The sequence below is a fragment of the Orcinus orca genome, chromosome 1 (assembly GCF_937001465.1).
Source record: "Orcinus orca chromosome 1, mOrcOrc1.1, whole genome shotgun sequence".
NCBI lineage: Eukaryota > Metazoa > Chordata > Mammalia > Artiodactyla > Delphinidae > Orcinus > Orcinus orca.
The window spans coordinates 167,025,381-167,045,155 of NC_064559.1; the positions used below are offsets into that span (position 1 = coordinate 167,025,381).

Genomic DNA, 19,775 nt, shown 5'->3' on the forward strand with positions numbered 1-19,775 from the left:
CCACCTGCCACCTGCAGGCAAGCCGGCCTGCTCCTCCCCAGCTGCCAGCCCCCAGTGTCAGCTCAACACAAGTGAGAAACCACAGGGGAACTTGAGGGGGCTGAAGACTTGAGAAGATTGTGGTGGCAGCGGGGAGGTTGGGGATAATCCCTGTAGGCTAGCATTTGGGGGAGGACCAGATATCAGGGACTGCAAAGCATTCTCTCCTCTCCAAGCAAGGGAGAAGAGGCAGGAGCCAATGGGACAGAAAGGGTCCCAGCACCTCAAGCTGAAATGCCATCATAATTGAAAAGAGCCTTCTAATATCTACCCTTCTTAAGGGCACACACTAGTCGGATGAAGGCATTCTGCAACCTGAGAGAGGGAAAACATTAGCCAACGTCTAATTAACCTATTAGTTCTCATTATCATTATTAAGGCAGAAGAAGAAAGAAAAATGAAACAGATAAAATATATAGTAAAGAAAGCAAAACAAGAAAATCTAATGGACAGTGTGGTGGGTCAAAGATGTCACAACCTCTTTCCCACCCCTCCCATCAAGAGAACAGGTTGCACGGCCTGGCCTGGGTAGACCCCCTGCCTCCAGACTCTGTCCACCAACCAGGCTCACCCACACTCTGTGTGTCACACTCACGTCCACCAGCCTGTCCAGTCTTCCCCCACTGGCCCTCACCAAGGCCTGTAGATGCTGGCTTTCTCTGGCCTCCAGAGGCCTGCTGCATGGCTAAGACCTGGGTTGGGCTTGTGTCCTGAAAAAGGTCATATCTAGCTTTTCTCCCCACCCCACCCTCTTTTTTTAATTTGGCCACACAGCTTGCAGGATCTTACTCCTCCGACCAGGGATCGAACCCTAGTCCTAACCACTGGACCACCAGGGAATTCCCTTTTCTTCCGCTTTTAGAAACCCTCTCACAATTCATTCCATGGTTTAAAAAACTGTTATCGAGCACCTAGGATATGCCAGGCACTGCTCTAGATGCTAGGAATGCAGCTGGGAATAAGACAAACAAAAATCCCTGATTTATGGAGGATGCATCCCAGTGCGAGAGAATAACAAGAAACAAGATAAACTTATAAAGCCTGTTGTGCTTCAGATGATGATGAGTACCAAGGAGGAGAGAAGAGCCAGGCAGAGAAACAAGGAATGCTGGGGGTGGGGTGGGCGCGGGGGGAGAGGGCATCCCAGAAAAGTCAGGTGGGTGTTAGCAGGAAGCATACCAGAGCTACTTTGTTGCCATCCTCTCTCTGCCCTGGCACCTTCACCAGACATGAGGCTACTTCATCGAAGGCTCCTGCGGGTCATAGTTCCATTGAGGAGAGGAGAGGGAGGGTAAAGATATGGTGTAGCAGAGTCCCTTCCCACCTCCCCCACTGGGCCCCTCCAATCCTTACTCCACCAGCAGCCAGACTGAGCTCCCATCTCTAAAAGCCTTCAGGGGCCCCATTTCACCCAGCATAAAGCAAGCATCCTCGTTAGTGCCTTCAAGGCCCTGCCAGGTCAGTCTCCCCTGCCCACCTCCCCAGCCTCACCTCCCCCTGCTCTCCCCTCACTCACCATGCGCCCACCACACTGGCCTCCTTCCAGGCCCAGCAAGCTTCCCCCTCAGGGCCTTTGCACAGGTAGTTTCTTCTACCTGGGCCGCTCCGCTGCCACACCCCCTTGCCCAGGTAGAGCCCCATCCTTCAGGTCTTTGCTTGCCTGCCACTCCTCAAAGAGGCCTCCCCTGACCTTCAGGCTAATGAAAGGCCCACTGTGATCCTCTTGTGCACCATCCTAGTCTCTTCTTTCAGTTGTTATCACAATCTATAGTTAAACTCTTATTTGTTATAGTAGATACATGTTATTTTGTCAGCCCCAAAGTTCCTCATCTTTCTTCTGGTGAAAAAGCCTCTGTCTTCCATGTAGGCTACTCATGCCATATAGCTAGGTGAAGCTGCAAATCACACCCATCATCCCTCTTCAGATAAGGGTGGGCTTTACACCTGAAACTAATATAATATTGTCAACAAACAAACAAATGAATAAAGGTGGACCTGGAACCCACGCTTGGCCAGTAAGAGAGTCCTGTGCCCCCAGACACAGTGATTGGTCCAGCTATGGGCTCTATTGGCTGAGCAGGGCCAATAGAGCCCTTGACTTAAGCGGGGCTGAGGGGAAGCCCAAGGAGAGAGACCCTGGAACTTCAGGGGTAACTTGGCCACCAGAGGCTACCAGAGGATGGAGTCAATAGTGAGAAGCAGAGACACCTCAATAGTAGTGAATAGAGCTAGCACCAAACCTTGGCTTCTAAGTACTAAAGGAACAAGTCTCCTTGGAGAAATGGCTGATTCTAGGACTTGGGCAGAGAAAGTGCAGGATGAGCCTGAGACATCTTGTACCAGAAAACAAGGAAGAGAGCCCAGGGAAGTATGGAAACATGTCAAAGAGATACAAAGCTTGCTCAAAAGGGATTCCTTGGTTAAACTCGGGAAAGTTTGAGTATCACAATAAATGATGGTAGCAACAGATTATGGTCCATCGAGTAAACTAGGAAAACATAAACATTAGTCCATACTAATATAAATAAGTAAATAACGAAATTGAAAGTTTGATGAGGAATGGTATATTTACATAGTTTCAAAGTACCTCCTTCATATTTTTACATAATATTTATACATAATATTTACTAAAAAGGGGTAAATAATGACTTTACAGTGGAAAACCTTGGCAGCAACCATTGTACTCAAGTGATCAAAGTGAACATCGCCAGTAATGGAGCAAATCAGAATCATACACCACCAGATAGGATGCAATGAGGAAAACCAAGCATCACGTCTGTGCTATTCCTGCCAAAGATGGATGACATGAATCTGATCATGAGGACACATCAGATAAACCCAAAATGAGGCACATCTTATAAAATAGCTGGCCTGTAATCTTCCAGTGTATCAGGCACATGACAGCCAAGGGAAGTCTGAGGGCTGGGGGAAACAAAACAGATGAGACAAAAAAGAGCAATGAATGATTCTGACCTGTATCTTTTTTTAATAAAGAACATTACTGGGACAATTGGTGACATTTGAATGGGGTGTGATGATTAGATGGTAGCAGTGTATCAGTATTAATTTCCTGATTCTGATGGTTAACTTTTATCTTTTAATGTAAGAAACACATATTAAAATTCAAGATGGGTAGGATATCATTTGGCAACTTATTATCAAATTATTCAGAAAAAATTTTTATACTGTACTTTCAACTTTTCTGCAAGTTTTTATTGTTTTAATTTGTTTTAAAGAATGAGGGATAAATAGAGGCATTTTCAGACAAAAATGGAAAGAGTCAGCCATCAGCAGAATTCACTAAAGCAAATTCTAACAGGAATTAATCCCAGATGGAAGGTCTGAGATGCAACAAGCAAATAAGAAAAAGAGGTTAATATTTTGGTAAATATAAGAACATTAACTACATAAAATAATAATAATGTTTATAGGGTTAAGAAAAAGACAGAATTAATATACATTACCAGGAGAGCATATAAATTGGTGGTGAGGGGGAGATTAAGTGGGGTTAACATGTTTCTAAGTCTTAAACTGTCTGGGAGGAAGATAAATGCATTGATTAGCTGGACTTTGTGATAAATTAAATACGCACATTGTAACTTCTAGAGAATCACTAAAAGACTTAAAACAGTAACTTCCCCACAAGTAACAGAGAAAAGAGGGAGGAAGAAACAACCCCAAAACTAAAAAAGGAGTAAAAAAGAAATATAGAGCAAGCAGAACAAAGAATACAAACATAAGATGATAGATATCAAGCTACCCATAACTGTAAATCAACTACACTTCAATTTAAAATTAAAAAAAATTTTTTTAACTATCCATAATTACATTAAATATAAATGGACTATGGGTTGGAAAACACAGTTTATAAAGAAGACAATGCTACATAAATTGATTTATAAATTCAATGAAATTCCAATGAAAATCTAACAGATTTTTATTATATTTTATGGAAATAGACAAGCTGTTTCTAGAATCTGTATGGAAAAGTAAATCACCTAGAATAGACAATCTTGAGAAAGGACAAAGTTGGAGGACTTACAGTAATAAATATCAAGACTTACTCTAAAACACAGTAACTACGGCAATGGTTAAGGATAGTCAAACAAAGGAACAGAAAGAGTCCAGAAATAAACCTACGCATATACAGTCACTTGACTTACCTCAAAGGTGACACTGCAATTCAGTGGAGAAAGTAGGTCTTTTCAATAAATGGTCTGGAGCAATTAGATATCCACATGGGGGGAAAATGAGCCTTAAGTCCCTCTCTCACACTGTTTTCCAAAATTAATACATGATGCATTATAAATTTAATGTGAACAAAAAACCAGTAAGACTTCTGGGGGAAAATATGAGACTATTTTCACCTTTGGGTACACATACCTGGATTATATCAATATAAAGAACTTCCACAAATCTATAAGAAAAAGACAACCCAAAGTTTTTAAACGAGCAAAAGACTTGAACAGGCACTTCATAAAAAAGGATATACAGAGACTTTCCTGTGGTCCAGGGGTTAAGAATCTGCCTTCCAATGCAGCAGACGCAGGTTCGATCCCTGGTCAGGGAACAAAGATCCCACATGCTGCAGGGCAACTAAGCCTGAACACCATAACTACTGAGGCTGCAGGCCATAGCTAGAGAGCCTGTGCACCACAACTAGAGAGCCCGTATGCCACAACTAGAGAGCCTGCTCACTCAGGAGCCCACGTGCTACAGCTAGAGAGAAGCCTGCACACTGCAACAAACAGCCTGTGCGCAGCAACTAAGACCCAACACAGCCAAAAATAAATAAATATATTCTAAAAAAGGATATACAAATTGACAATAATCATATTAAAAGATGCTTAACATCAGTAGTCATCAAAAAATGCAAATTAAAATCACACCAAAATATCATTAGACACCAAACAGAATGGCTAAAATTTTGAAAACTAACAATACCAAATGTTTGTGAGGATATGGAGTAGTTGGAACTCTCACAGGTGAGATGGTAAATTAATTCAACCACTTTTGAAAAATTGGCAATATCTACTAAAGCTAAACATATGCTTATGCTATGACCCAGAAATTCCTCTTCTAGATAAATAAATGTATCTGTGTACTAAAAGACATGTACGAAAATGTTCAAAGTAACTTTATTTATAATATCCAAAATGTAGAAAAAATCCTAATGTCCATCAGCAAAGAATGGATAAACAAATTGTGGTATGTTCATAAGATGGAATACTGCAAAACAATAAAAAGAATCGACTATGATACATGCAACGATGTGGATGAATCTAAATGACATCACGGTGGGCTAAAGAAGCCAGAGTCAAAACAGTATATACTGTAGTATCCTATTGATAAGAAGCTCAAAAACAGGCAAAACTAGTCTATGGTGATACAAATCAGAATTGTTCCCTCTATGGCTGTTGTTAGCTGAGGGCAACTTGTGAGGGGGGATGTTACTACTAGCATCTACTGGGCAGAGACCAGGGATGCATCTTACAATGCATAGAACAGCTCCCCACGCACCCACACTCACACAACAAAGATCTATCTAACACAAAATGTCAATAGTGCCCAGACTGAGAAACCCTGCCCCAGAAGAAGGGGTATTGATTGGAAAGGATCACAAGGGAAGGTTCTGGGAAGCTGGAAAAGATCTGTGTCTTGATCTGGGTGGTAGTTACCAGTGTGTATAGGTATGTAACTATTCATCAAGCTGTACACTTAAGGTTAGTAGTGCACTTTACGTATTTTACTGATATATGTTATATACCTTGAAAAAGTTTTTAAAAGACAAATACAGTTTGAAAATACATTGTTTTTAAAAATCCAAATGGACAAAATGCTCCTATTAAAAAACAAAAATTGACCCTAAATAGCCAAAACAATCTTGAAAAAGAACAAAGTTGGTAGACTCATATTTTCTGATTCCAAACTTACTACAAATCTATAGAAATCAAAACAGTGTGGTACTGGCATAGGACCGACATAAAGACCAATAGAATAAAATAGACATAAACCCTCATATATATGGTCAGTTGATTTTTTACAAAGGTCTCAAGACCATTCAGTGAAAAAAGGATGCTCTTTTCAACACATGATGCTAGAAAAACTGGATATCCACATGCAAAAGAATGAAGTTGGACCCCTACCTCATACTACATACAAAAATTAACTTAAAGACTAAACTTAAAAGCTAAAACTATGAAACTCTTAGAAGAGAACATAGGGGGAAATCTTCATGACATTGGATATGGCAACAATTTCTTGAACATAACACCAAAATAACAGATAATAGACAAGTAGACAAATTGGTTCTCATCAAAATTAAACACTTTTATGCATCAAAGGACAATGTCAAAAGAATGAAAAGACAACTCACAGAATGGGTGCCAATATTTACAAATTGTACATCTGATAAGGAATTAATATCCAGAATGTGTAAAGAGCTAAAACTCAACAACAAAAAACAACCAAATTTGAAAATGGGTAAAGGATTGAATAATTATTTCTCCATAAAAAGATATACAGATGGCAAATAAGCATGTTAAAATGCTCAACATCATCAGTCATTAGGGAAATGCAAATTAAAATCATAATAAAATACTACTTCACACTCTTTAGGATGGCTATTATAAAAATGTTTTCTAAAAAATGGAAAATAACAAGTGTTGGCAAGGAGAGATTAGTAGTGCAGAAATTGGAACCCTTGTGCTTTAGAACCCTTGTACATTTCTGGAGGGAATGCAAAATTGTACAGCTGATATGGGAAATAATTTGGCTGTTCCTCAAAAAGCTAAACATAGAATTACCATATGATCCAGCAATTCCACTCCTAGGTATATACCTAACGGAATTGAAAGCAAGCGTTCAAACAGATACTTGTGTGCTGACGTGTATAGCGGCATTATTCATAAGAGCCAAAAAGTGGAAACAACCCAAATATTTGTCCATGGACAAATAAAATGTGGTACATACATTGGAATATTATCCAACCATAAAAAGGAATGAAGTACTGATGCATGTTACAACATGGATGAACATTATGCTAAGTGAAATAAACCAGGTACAAGAGGACAAATGTATGATTCCATTTCATGAGTTACCTAGAGTAGGCAAATTCATAGAGACAGAAAGTACATTAGAGCTTATGAGGGACTGGGGAGAGAGGAATGGGGAGTTATTGCCTATGGTGAGACCTTCTATTTGGGATGATGAAAAAGTTTTGGAAATAGATAGTGGTAATGGTTACACAATATTGTGAGTGCGACTAATGCCACTGAATGTTTAAGGGCTTCCCTGGTGGCACGGTGGTTAAGAATCTGCCTGCCAATGCAGGGGACACAGGTTCAAGCCCTGGTCTGGGAAGATCCCACATGCCACGGAGCAAAAAAGCCCATGCGCCACAACTACTGAGCCTGCGCTCTAGAGCCCGCATGCCACAACTACTGAAGCCCACGTTCCTAGAGCCCGTGCTCCACAACAAGAGAAGCCACCGCAATGAGAAGCCCACACACCGCAACGAAGAGTAGCCCCCGCTCGCCACGACTAGAGAAAAGCCCACGCACGGCAACAAACACCCAGCACAGTCAAAAATAAAATAAACAAATTTATTTTTTAAAATGTTTAAAATGGCATATGTATGTTATATATATTTTACTACAATTTTTAAAAGATTAATAATATACCAAAAGCCATTGAATTGTTCACTTTAAATGGGTAAATTGTATAATATGTGAATTGTATCACAATAATAACTGGACTCCACATGCAAAGGAATGAAGTTGGACCCCAATTCCACACCAAATACAAAAGTTAACTCAAAATGGATCAAAGACCTAAATTTCAGAACTAAATTATAAAACTCTTAGAAGAAAACATAGGCATAAATTTTCATGATCTTGGATTAGGTAATAATTTCTTACATATGACACCAAAAGCACAAACAATGAAAGAAAAAATAAACTGGACATGATTGAAATTTAAAACTTTTGTGTTTCAAAGGACACCATGAAAAAACTAAAAAGACAACCCATAGTTTATATATTTAGAATATATAAAGATCACTTACAACTCAATAATAAAAAGACATGCCCAATTTTTTAAGTGGGCAAAGGATTTGAATTGACATTTATCCAAATAAGATATAGAAGTGGCTGAGAGCATATGAAAAGTCGTTCAATATTACTACCCTTCAGGGAAATGCAAATCAAAACCACAATGAGATACTTCATACCCACTAAGATGGTTATAATCAAAAAGACAGACAAGTGCGAGGTACAAACTATTGGGTGTAAGATAGGCTACAAGGATGTATTGTGCAACATGGGGAATATAGCCAATAGTATGTAATAACTGTAAATGGAGTGTAACATTTAAAATTGTATAAAAATAAAAGATAAAAATAATTTTAAGAAATTCAAAAAGATTCCTAGCTTTTTGTTAAAAAAAAAAAAGACAGACAAACAATAACAAGTGTCATATACTGCTGGTGGGAATGTAAAATAGTTCAGCCACTTTGGAAAATGTTCTAAAATTGATTGTGGTGGTGATGGTTGCATAATTCTATGTATATTTTAAAACCATTAAATTGTACACTTTGAGTGACTTTTATGATATGTAAGTTTTATCTCAATAAAGCTGTTTAAACAAAAAGACCAACTTGTGTAAACAAAGTTCCTCTACATCATCAGCATCATCAGTACAAAGTAAGAATTGTATTAGAAAGTAAGGTATGATTCATGGTAGCAATAAGAACTGTAAAGTACCTAAGAATTAACCTATCCAAAAATGCACTAGTCTTTTATGGAGAATTTTTTAAATTCTAGTAAAGGATATATCCCATATAAAGTAAAACTTGGGACTTCCCTGGTAGTGCAGTGGTTAAGAATCCACCTGCCAATGCAGGGGACATGGGTTCGAGCCCTGGTCTGGGAAGATCCCACATGCCGCGGAGCAACTAAGCCCATGCGCCACAACTACTGAGCCTGTGCTCTAGAGCCCGCAAGCCACAACTACTGAGCCTGTGCACCTAGAGCCCGTGCTCCGCAACAAGAGAAGCCACCGCAATAAGAAGCCCACAGACCGCAATGAAGAGTAGCCCCTGCTCGCCACAACTAGAGAAAGCCCACGTGCAGCAACAGAGACCCAGCGCAGTCAAAAATTAATTAAAAAAATTTTTGCTTAAAAAATTAAAAAATAAAGTAAAACTCCAATAGATGGATAGATTAATAACATTCCAATAAAAATGCCAGAAAGATTTTTTGAGGACCTAGACAAATGCATTTTAAAATGTATATAGAAGAATGAGGGTGTTCAAATAGCCTCCAGGGCATGGTGTGGATGCTGTTGTCCTCAGAATAGTTTTGAGAACTTTAAAGAGGGGTTTTCACCCTGTCAGATATGAATGCATACTTGCAAAGCCATGGTAAATTTTTTTTTTTTTTTTTTTTTTTTTTTTTTTTTTTGCAGTACGCGGGCCTCTCGCTGCTGTGGCCTCTCCCATTGCGGAGCACAGGCTCCAGACACACAGACTCAGTGGCCATGGCTCACGGGCCCAGCCACTCTGTGGCACGTGGGATCTTCCCGGACCAGGGCACAAACCCGTGTCCCCTGCATCAGCAGGCGGACTCTCAACCACTGCACCACCAGGGAAACCCATGGTGAATTTTTTTTAATTGCAATATGGTATTGGTGCATGAACAAACAAAAATATTTGGAGATATAAATAATAGGGAGAAGATCTTCACAACATCCAAAATTGGTGGGGGATTCCTTTACAGAACTCTTGCACATCAGAAGTGAGCCACAGGTTCCAGATTGGACCCCAAGGCTTCACTTAGGTGGGGACCTCAAAAACTCAAGCCTGCCTGCTCCACTGTTCAAAGTTTGACTTGAGAAGACAGACCTGAAATTTCTCAATAAGGAAAGGAAGGTATAGTTAGTTAGTTGACTTGTAATTTGGACAGAATGAAAGTATGATTATATGGAGATATTATATTACAGTTAAGAAAATTGAAACTCAGAGATTTTAAGTAACTTGTCCCAAATCACACAGCAAGCACTAGATCTCTCATGTATAATTAATATATTGCATGTTATTCACTGCATGCTGTCCCCTTCTCACGTATAGTTAATATATTGCATGTTATCCGTTGCATGCTCTTCCCTTCCTTTCCCCTCTCCTCTCCCCTCCCTGCCCTACAAGTCTGAATAGGGTTCTTCCAGGTCAGTGTCCTCTCTGGGGCTGGCGCTCTGGCCTTACTCACCCTGAGGGATGCTCTGGAAGGCTGTGGAGTCCTTGTTCATGGTGTCACTGGTGGGGAACCCCAGTGGGAACTGGCCCACCTCGACACTAGTCATCTTGCTCCAGCTCCCCGGATTCCCCTCTACGGGCGCTGTGTGGATGCTCTTGTCCTCGGAACAGTCCTGCTGGCTGCTCAGTGTCAGGGTGGAGGTGTCACTGAAGGTGAGGCTGGAGACCAGGCTCAGAGTCTCATTGGAGCCCAGGATCGGGGTCATGCATGAGGGTGGAGAAGGGGTGGAGTTGGGTCCCTGGGTGCTGGAGTGCAGGCTGATAGCCCCGCTGGGACCAGGAAACCGGGTCAAGCATGAGGCCTGAGTGATGGTCATGTTCAAATCAGACTTGGGATTGTCATTTGAAGCCATGTTGATGGTTCCCTTGGAACTCGTGTTCCAGGCTGCACCAAAGGTTCTTTTTGAAACAGATCCAGAGATGTTATGTGAAACCAAAGTGATGGTCTCGTTCATGTCTGGCATTAGGGACCCAGGAGAACTTGGAGCTGTATTCAGGTCCAGCTTGGAGATGTTTCCTGAGCCCACACTGAGCAGCTTATTGGAATCAGGATCCAGAGAAGAGTTTGGGGCTGGAATAAGGAGAGCTTTTGAGCCTGGCCTGGAGATGCTTTGGCCCAGAACAAGGGTTTCTTTTGAATAAGGCCTTTTAAATGGGTTTGATTCAGGCTTGGAAGGACTGGAGTTACTCTGACCCAAAACAAAACTCTTGCTTGGGAGGGAGCTGAAGGCCTCCTCAGAATCTGGCCCAGAGCGGTTCCCCAAACTCAGACCCTGGGCTTCCGTAGAGCCAGGGCTCAGAACGAGGTTTGAGGCTGGATTTAGGGCCCCCTGTGAGTCAGCTGTCGAGATGTGATTGGAATCCAAACCCAAGGCTTCACCAGAGTGGGCAGTGGTGATCTGGAGGCAGGCTGGAGCTGCGGCCCTGCTGTCATCAGGTCTGGGGGTGTTATCAGATGCCAGGCCAGGGGCTTCCTCTGAGACAGGACTCAGAGTTGGATTAAGGTCTGGAACAAGAACCAAGCCAGGACCCAGGGGTGGATTCAAGACAGGGACAAGTTCCGTATCTAGGTTGGGCCCAGAGTTGGTGTCAGAGCCTAAACCAGGGGCCTCAGTGGAGTTGAGAGTGGGTATCATCTTTGTGTCTTCACGGAGGACCAGACTAGCCCCTGGATTCATGGCCATGCCTGGTCTGGAGGTCTCTCAATGCCACTGCTCCCTTCTGTCCAATAGCCTACTGTTGAGCTCCTGAGAGGGAGAAGGCAAATTGAGCCTCACCTGTTGAAACCCTTCCATGGCTCCCCACCATCCTTAGCATGAAGTCCCTGGGGTGACTTACGAGGTCCTTCATGACCACGTCCAGCCCACCTGTCCAGTCCCATCCTGCACAGCTCTCCCCTGGCTCTCTCAGTTCCAGCCCCATCCCCTGTGTTCCCTTCTTTGACCACACCCTGCTCCCTTGCAGCTCACGGCCCTTACATGCAATTGCCTTGTCCTGGAACCTCCTCCTACTGTCCTTGCCGATCCCACTCTTCTGAGCAAATGATTCATGGCACTTTATTCCAATGACTTGTTTAGTGGTCCAGCCCCTGCTAGAGATGAGCTCCCCACTGGAGAGAACTATGCACATCTTAGTGCCAGGGGCATCCCCAGCACCTAACACAATGCCAGGTCCACAGTAAGAAGTCCACAAATACTAGACCAATGAGGATCCCCCTTAAGGCAGAAAAAGGGAAGGGGGAGCCTCCTTACTTACCCTACTTCCAGCCAACCCCTAAGTTCCTAGAACTATTCTGTGAATGACTGTGGTTCTAGATTCCCAAAGCAGCCTTGACAGAGCTGCCCACGGCCCTTAGCAGTTTGCTCTGGGTGCGGCAGGCACCTGGGGCAACCAACCAAAACAGAGCCTGTCTCAGCCCAGCAATCTGACTGCTGGGTGAACTCCCCAATCCTCCCACTCTATCCTGCCCCCATACCTGGGCCACCCTTCCTACGGGAATTGTAGGGATGCTCACCTGCATGCATGGTGTTCTTAAGCAGGAGTTGGTCCCTGGGAGGAGATGCAAAAGGAAAGCAAGTCAGGCAAGAGTGGCTTTTCCAACACTTACTGAGCAAAGTCTAAAGTCCAGGCATGCACATCTGCTAACAAAATCTCCCTGCACACACACACACAGTCCCAGAAGTTAGGTATGACTACTGCATTATATACTTAAGGAAGTGGAGGTCAAGGGGAGGAAGATGACCCACCCCACTGGCCCTCAGGGCAGCCAAGACGACCTCTTTATGCCACCTGACTTCCTACCCTCAATGGCTTCCCATTGTCTTCAGGACAGCATCCCCAATCCTTAGCAGGACCTAAAAGGCCCTTCTGTGTCTGGCCCCAACTCCCTTTTCTCCCTTCTTGCCCCTCCATACTCCCTCTATACCCCACCTCTTCATTCCAACATCCCTCAGCTCCTCTGAGTTTCTCTGAAGAGCCAAGCTCCCAGGTTAATTCTGGCCCTCCATAGGTTGGGCACCCCCTTCTCCAGCCGCATTCCCTGACTAACACCCACAGCTTCACCCCTTCAGATTTCAGCTTATATGTTATGAGTCTTCCAGGTCCCCCAGACAGGTGAGGTCCACTTATAAGTTCCCAGGGCATCTTATCCACGTCCCCTTTCTTGGCACACAATATCTGGTTTCCTCACTAGACAAGAAGACCCATAAGACTCTAGCGCAGCACCTGGCACACAGTGAATTTTCAATAAGTGAGCTTGTTATTTCATCTTTTTATCTCTTCATCCATTCATCCATTCTGTCACTAGTTCATTTCAACACGTATTCATTTATTATTCATTTATGCACTAACTTATTCACTAAGTCATTTACTCATCCCATAAATTTTGCTGTGCATGTTTATGGCTTGGCTTTGGAAAAACATAGATCTGGAGTCATGTAGTCCTGGGTTCAAATCTCAGCTCATCCTCTTAGTAGTGTTAGTAAATCTGGGGAAGAGACACTCCCGCTCTGGCTCTCACCCTGCCCATCTCTAATATGGGGCACATAAAGCCTGCCACCCAAGAGTAGTTGAAGTCTCAGTGTCTGGTATGCAGCCCACGTGGTCCACTGAAGGTCTTCTCTAAATGTTAGTACTTGTTCTGCTACTCTCTGCGAGGCACTGTGGGCAGAGAACAGTAAGGTGCTCAGAGCCCAGCGGGACCTGCCGTCACCCCCAAGCACGCAGTTCATGCAGAGTTTTGCAATCTGCCTCAGAGGAAGGAAGCGTTCACCTACCATCAGCACCAGAGGTGATTTTAACCTGAAGCTAATGAAATTGAAAATATCAAGGCTCCTTGCTCATATAGCTCTTTTCCAAAGGGACTGTCCTTAATTTTGTGTTCACGTTTTGTCTTCTTCTACTTAAAGAGGAGCCTCCAAATTATAAAAAGCCTCAAGCTCCAAAAAACCCTGGATCACCCCACCCGAATTCTCCCCTCGTGAAACACACACACACACACACACACGCTATAGTTAACAAAGGGAGGCATTTTCAACCTGGAAAAAAATATGAGTCAGGTACAGCCTATGAGGCAGTCAGCAGGATTTTGTAAGGCCTCACCGGTTTAGCCTGTGAAAGAGAATAATTTCTACCCCTCTGATCCAGCAGATGCACAATACTGGTCACTGGGCAGGAAGGCACATGTCCCAGCTCTGGCTGACCCTCCTTCATCCATGAGAAAAGAGCGATCTCTCCCACTTTCTCCTGTTCCCTCAGTCTTCCTCCTCCACCCTGCAGCAGACAGGCAAGGCTTCAGAGCTGCCTGACAGTGGGGGGTAGCCCACATCTTACCCTCCACCAAAGGGAAGTTGTACACTGGGAAGAGTGACGGTTACTGAGGGGCTTGGGTGGTACCCAAGAGAGCTAAAGGAGGTCACTGCACAGCTACCTATTGGCCTTTGCCCCCAAGCTCTGGGGCCCCAAATAAGGAGAGTAGAGGGAGGCCATAAAACACCTAGTGCAGTCAGAGACCAACAGAACCATGGACCGATTCCCATCCTCTCTCCTCCACTTCTGTGAACCTTTCCAGGCCCTTAACAGTGGTTTCTGGAGCTCTCCGGAGGAGGAACTATCAGTGGGTCTTCCAGTTCCTCTTTGAGAACATGTTTATCAGTCATATAGGCCTGGAATGTGTTAGGCACTCATGTGAGTACGTGTGCACACACACCTGACACTGAGGTACCTCAGACCTAGAGAATCCGAAAGAGAACATGCCAGCTTTCCTCCATATCAGACCCTCTTATTCTCCTACGTTGCAAGAAACTGGCACCATTACCCAAGCCAGAAAAAATATTATCCTTGACTACTCTCTTCTTCACTTGCTGAATCCAAATTTGGCCAAGTTCTGCTAATTCTGGCTCCAGAAAATCTCCCAAGTATCTCCCCATATCTCCATCACCACTGCTAAACCCAAGTACAGCTCCCATTGCTTTGGGGCTCTGTCTTCGAATTGCCCTCTCAACAAGGGTCTCTGTGTGTAAGGGCAGCTCCCAATAAACCATTTTCCAAATTGAGCCACAAAGATCTTCCTTTAAAATTACATTCAATAGTGTGGTACTGGCAAAAGGATAGACATATAGGCCAATGGAATAGAACTGAGAGTCCAGAAATACATCCATGCATCTATGGTCAATTGATTTTTGACAGGGATGCCAACTCCTTTCAGTGGGGAAAGAATAGTCTCTTCAACAAATGGTGGTGGGACAACTGGAAATCAATATCTAAAAGAATAAATTGGACCCTTTTCACACTAGATACAAAAGTTAACTCAAAATGGATTAAAGACCTAAATATAAGAGGCATAAACACATAGGCAAAAACATAGGCATAAATCTTCATGACCTTGAATTTGGCAATGATTTCTTAGATATGACACCAATAGCATAAGCAACAGAAGAAAAAATAGGTAAACTGAACATCGGCAAAATTAAAAACTTGTGCATCAAAAGATACTATTAGGAAGTGAAAACACAACTTATAGGATGTAAGAAAATATTTGTAAATCATGTATCTGTTAAGAGTCAAATATCTAGAACATATAAAGCACTCTTACAACTTAACAACAAAAAGACAAACAACCCAATTTAAAAATGGGCAAACAGGCCTTCACTGGTGGTGCAGCAGTTAAGAATCCACCTGCCAATGCAGGGGACACGGGTTCGAGCCCTGGTCCAGGAAGATCCCACATGCCACGGAGCAACTAAGGCCGTGAGCCACAACTACTGAGCCCGTGTGCCACAACTACTGAAGCCCACACACCTAGAGCCCATGCTCTGCAACAAAAGAAGCCACCACAATGAGAAGCCCATGCACCGCAACGAAGCGTAGCCCCCACTCACCACAACTAAAGAAAGACCGTGTGTAGCAACGAAGACCCAACGCAGCCATAAATAAAATTAATTAATTAAATTAAAAGAAAAAAAAGAAATCCATACCAAAATACATCATGAGTAAACTTCTGAAAACTAAAGGCAATGAAAAAAAAATCTTAAAAGCAACCAGAGAGAATTACCTATAGGAGAACACCAATTCAAATCACAGCAATCTTCTCATCTGAAGCCATGGAGGCCAGAAAGAAGTGGTACACATTTTTTAAGTGCCGAAAAAAAAGAACTGTCAACCACAAATTCTATAACTGGCAAAGTTATTCTTCAGGGGTGAAGGAGAAATAAAGAAACTCTTAGATGGGACTTCCCTGGTGGTCCAGTGTTTAGGACTCCATGCTTCCACCGCAGGGGGCATGGGTTCAATCCCTGGTCAGGGAACTAAGATCCCACATATGCCACACAGTCTGGTGCCCCCCACCAAAAAAAAAAAAAAAAAAAAGATACTCTTAGATGAAGGAAAAATGCATATGCAAATTCAACCGTGCCGATGCCCTCTTAGAACCTCTCTGTGACTTCTTATGGCTTTTTAGACTGTGGGGTGTGGGTTATATTATATTTCCTAAAAGACAGATTCCCAGGCCTCACTCTTAGAAATTCCACTTTGCAGCCCTGAGGAGGCTCTGAGGGGGCCTTTTATCAAGCTCTCTCCCTCCAACCCTCCCCAAAGTGATCATCACATAGCTGGTGGACAGGCCACAAGGGGAGACCCTCTAATCTTCAGTCTGATGTCTGTTTCTTTTGCCAGGACCCTCAGCCCACAGGCCTTGCCCCTGCATCTCTCCAGCTACATCCATCCCCTTCCCCAGCCCTATGCTTGAGCCACTTCCAACTTCTCCTAGTGCTTCAAATGGGGCCTTTGCAAATACTCTTTCTTCTTCTTGTAAACTTCCCCAAGACTACTCAGCTAAACCTCCATCACTTCCCCTGGTTAACATCTAGTCACTTTCCAGATGCCAGCTTAGGTGGCTTTTCCTCCTGGAAGTCTTCCTGGGACCCTCAAATGTGGGTAAGGTGCCCACCTCATGTGATCACCCTGTACCAGAGGATTGCTCTGTTTACTTGTATGTCTCCACTTTAGAAAATGAGCTTGGTGAGTGTCTATTACCCCTGTTTTCCCAGGACATGGCATAGTGCCTAGCACACAGAGAAGGTTCAGAACACTTTAACGGAATAAGGGGATGAATGGATGAATGACAACTCTTCAAGACAGGTATCATTATCCTCATTTACTGGCATGTTAATTCAGACTGATCAGAGACATAAACAGATTTTTGCAAAGTCCCCAGAAAGTGGCAGAGGAACGATTCAAACCCAGGTATTCTTAGCTCACAGTTTTCCCTACAAGATCCCAGAGATTCCCAAGGTACGAATCACTCAGTGAAGCCAAGTCTTCCCGTTTCCCCCATTCCCTCTGCCACTCTTAGGCCTCTACCCTAGAGGAAAAGTCCAGTGAAAACAACGCGCCTCTCCTGATGCCCAGTTATAATGCACAAATCCAGGGCTTTGGAGTCAGCTGGACTTGAATTTGAAACCTGCTCTGTCTCTCACCAATGGTATGAACCTGGGAAGGTTAGCCAGGGATGATCGTAGCGTCTGGCCCCCAGCAGTTCCCCACATAAACGTCCATCCTCACCGTCCCTTCCTCGCCCTGGGTGATGGCTGGGTGGGGGCCGTGAGAAAAGGATCAAGTCTGGCTTTCAGCGTCTCAGCCTCCTCTTCCCCCCAGGCTGTGGTAGTCCCTCCTGAGTCTTCTGACTCTCCCTCTCCTCCCCCGGACTCCCATCCACCGCATTCTCAGAACTTGATAGCCTAAACTCTTTGTCCATGAGCCTTAAGTGCTGATGTAAAAGTTCAATGTGTTACCTCCACCTGGGGCATCCACATGGTAACAGAAATTCAGCCGTTAGTCAAAGATATGAAGTTCTAACTGTGGAATTACAGCCAGAGCGGGAAGACTTTTACCCAGGGAGGGGGGGTCAAGGTGGTAACTGCCTTGTGGAGGCTGCCTCCACCCCTGGGACTTTCCCAGACTGAAGCTTACCTAGGCTCCCCCCAACTCCAGGCAGTGTCGTTGTCTTTGTGAAGTCACCATGACTCAGAGTTCCCAGCCAATGAGGCCCCTTCTTATGCCTACACAGTGGGAAGAAGCAGGAAGATGTCCTTTCAAAGAAGGAGCTATCGGGCTTCCCTGGTGGCGCAGTGGTTGAGAGTCCGCCTGCCGATGCAGGGAACATGGGTTCATGCCCCGGTCCGGGAAGATCCCACATGTCGCGGAGTGGCTGGGCCGGTGAGCCATGGCCGCTGAGCCTGCGCGTCCGGAGCCTGTGCTCCGCAACGGGAGAGGCCACAACAGTGAGAGGCCCGCGTACTGCAAAAAAAAAAAAAAAAAAAAGGAGCTATCTTCTGACCCTCTACCACTGCCTGGAAATGACCTTGCTCAGGGACTTCCCTGGTGGCACAGTGGTTAAGAATCTGCCTGCCAATGCAGGGGGCACGGGTTCGAGCCCTGGTCCGGGAAGATCTCACATGCCGTGGAGCAACTAAAGCCCGTGCGCCACAACTACTGAGCCCACGTGCCACAACTACTGAAGCCCACACGCCTAGAGCCCGTGCTCTGCAACAAGAGAAGCCACTGCAATGAGAAGCCCGCACGCTGCAACGATGAGTAGCCCCCACTCGCTGCAACTAGAAAAAGCCCGCGCGCAGCAAAGAAGACCCAACGCAGCCAAAAATAAATAAAATAAAATAAATTAATTTTTTAAAAAAATGAAATGAGCTAGCTCAAACGAAGACTGACTTCCTTGCCTGGCATTCAAGCCTCCCCATAAAAGCCCCTCACACTGTGACCTTATGCCTCCATTTATTTTCGGTGACAGACTGGTTCCAAGGAACAGGGCAGGTTTGGGGCACAGCAGACCTGAGATGGAATCTCGTGGGTAGTGCTGTGTGTGCAAAGCGCTTGTAATCAGACAACCTGTAACGAGGAAACCGAGACCCGCAGAGGGAGAAGGTTAGCCCAAGGTCATGAGCTAGGACGCTGCATGTGTCCTTTGTCTCTCTCAGGCTCCACCCTGCTTCCGCAGGCACAGATAAGAGTGTGGAGGTGGGGCAGGCCAGGAGACCCAGAATGTGAAACCTGGATCCTGTGATAAGGAAATGAAGGCAATGCTATTATCTTCCTAAAGACCAGCTGCTTAACGATGAGCAATAACTAAGCTAACTAAGACAACCAGTGACTTCAAACTTCAAAACAGTAGTGGAACTGTCCACTAAGCTGTATTCCCGCTTACCCAGATCATTAGACCCTAGGAGAGTGTGTACGTCATGTGATGTTCTGAGTTCTACGGCCCCCGGAAACCTGCCTCCTCACACGTAGTCCCCACCCCCAGGTGTGTCAGCTCTGGAGAGTGGGTCCCCTTCTGTCTACCTGGGATCTCGCCTTTGCGGCCCCTTCCCCCACCCCCTGCGTCCCCACTCCTGGCCCTGCACCTCCCACTCCCCCCACTGCTTAGCTGCTCCTCCACCTGTTTGTTTCCGTGGCCTCCCAACATGGCCTCTCAGAAAAAATCCTCCAGCAAACTTGCTTCTTTCCCCGCAGCCCCTCACTCGCTCTTTACCTGCAGTGACAAGAACCCTTTCTGACTCCTCCGTCTCCTCCCCTGGCCTCAAGCACCCAATTAATCACCAAGTCCTTCTGCTTCCAAATCTGTCCTGTCCCTCCAACTCCATACCCTCCGTCCTGGCTGAGGTCCTCACCATCATCGGAAACCCAGATTCTGGCCAGTCTTCTCAATAAAATCCAGCTCCATCCTGCAGCTAGGGAGCATCCCTGACAACTCATTTCCCCTTAAGCCCTCCCACTTCCCACAAGGTCACATCCACACCCCTTGGTCTGGAATTGAGGCCCCTTCACAGTCTGCCTTTGCCTACCTACCTGCCTTGTTTCTGCTCCCTTTTCAATTTTTTAAGTGTGTACTGAAGCACCATATACATACAGAACA

General features: G+C 44.6%; 1 protein-coding gene across 1 annotated transcript in view; it reads right to left on the reverse strand.

The window, feature by feature from the left end:
• The window catches only part of MROH7 (maestro heat like repeat family member 7), a 49,702-nt gene extending 31,886 nt beyond the window's left edge, over positions 1–17,816 (reverse strand). The window contains exons 1-4 of the mRNA XM_049710939.1: positions 17,638–17,816; positions 12,363–12,397; positions 10,302–11,595; positions 1,219–1,292 (exon numbers count right to left, since the gene is read on the reverse strand). Of these exons, the coding sequence (XP_049566896.1) occupies positions 1,219–1,292; positions 10,302–11,532 (1,305 nt within the window). The 5' untranslated portion in view covers positions 11,533–11,595; positions 12,363–12,397; positions 17,638–17,816. The remainder of the gene's footprint in view (positions 1–1,218; positions 1,293–10,301; positions 11,596–12,362; positions 12,398–17,637) is intronic.
• Between the last annotated feature and the right edge of the window lie 1,959 nt (positions 17,817–19,775).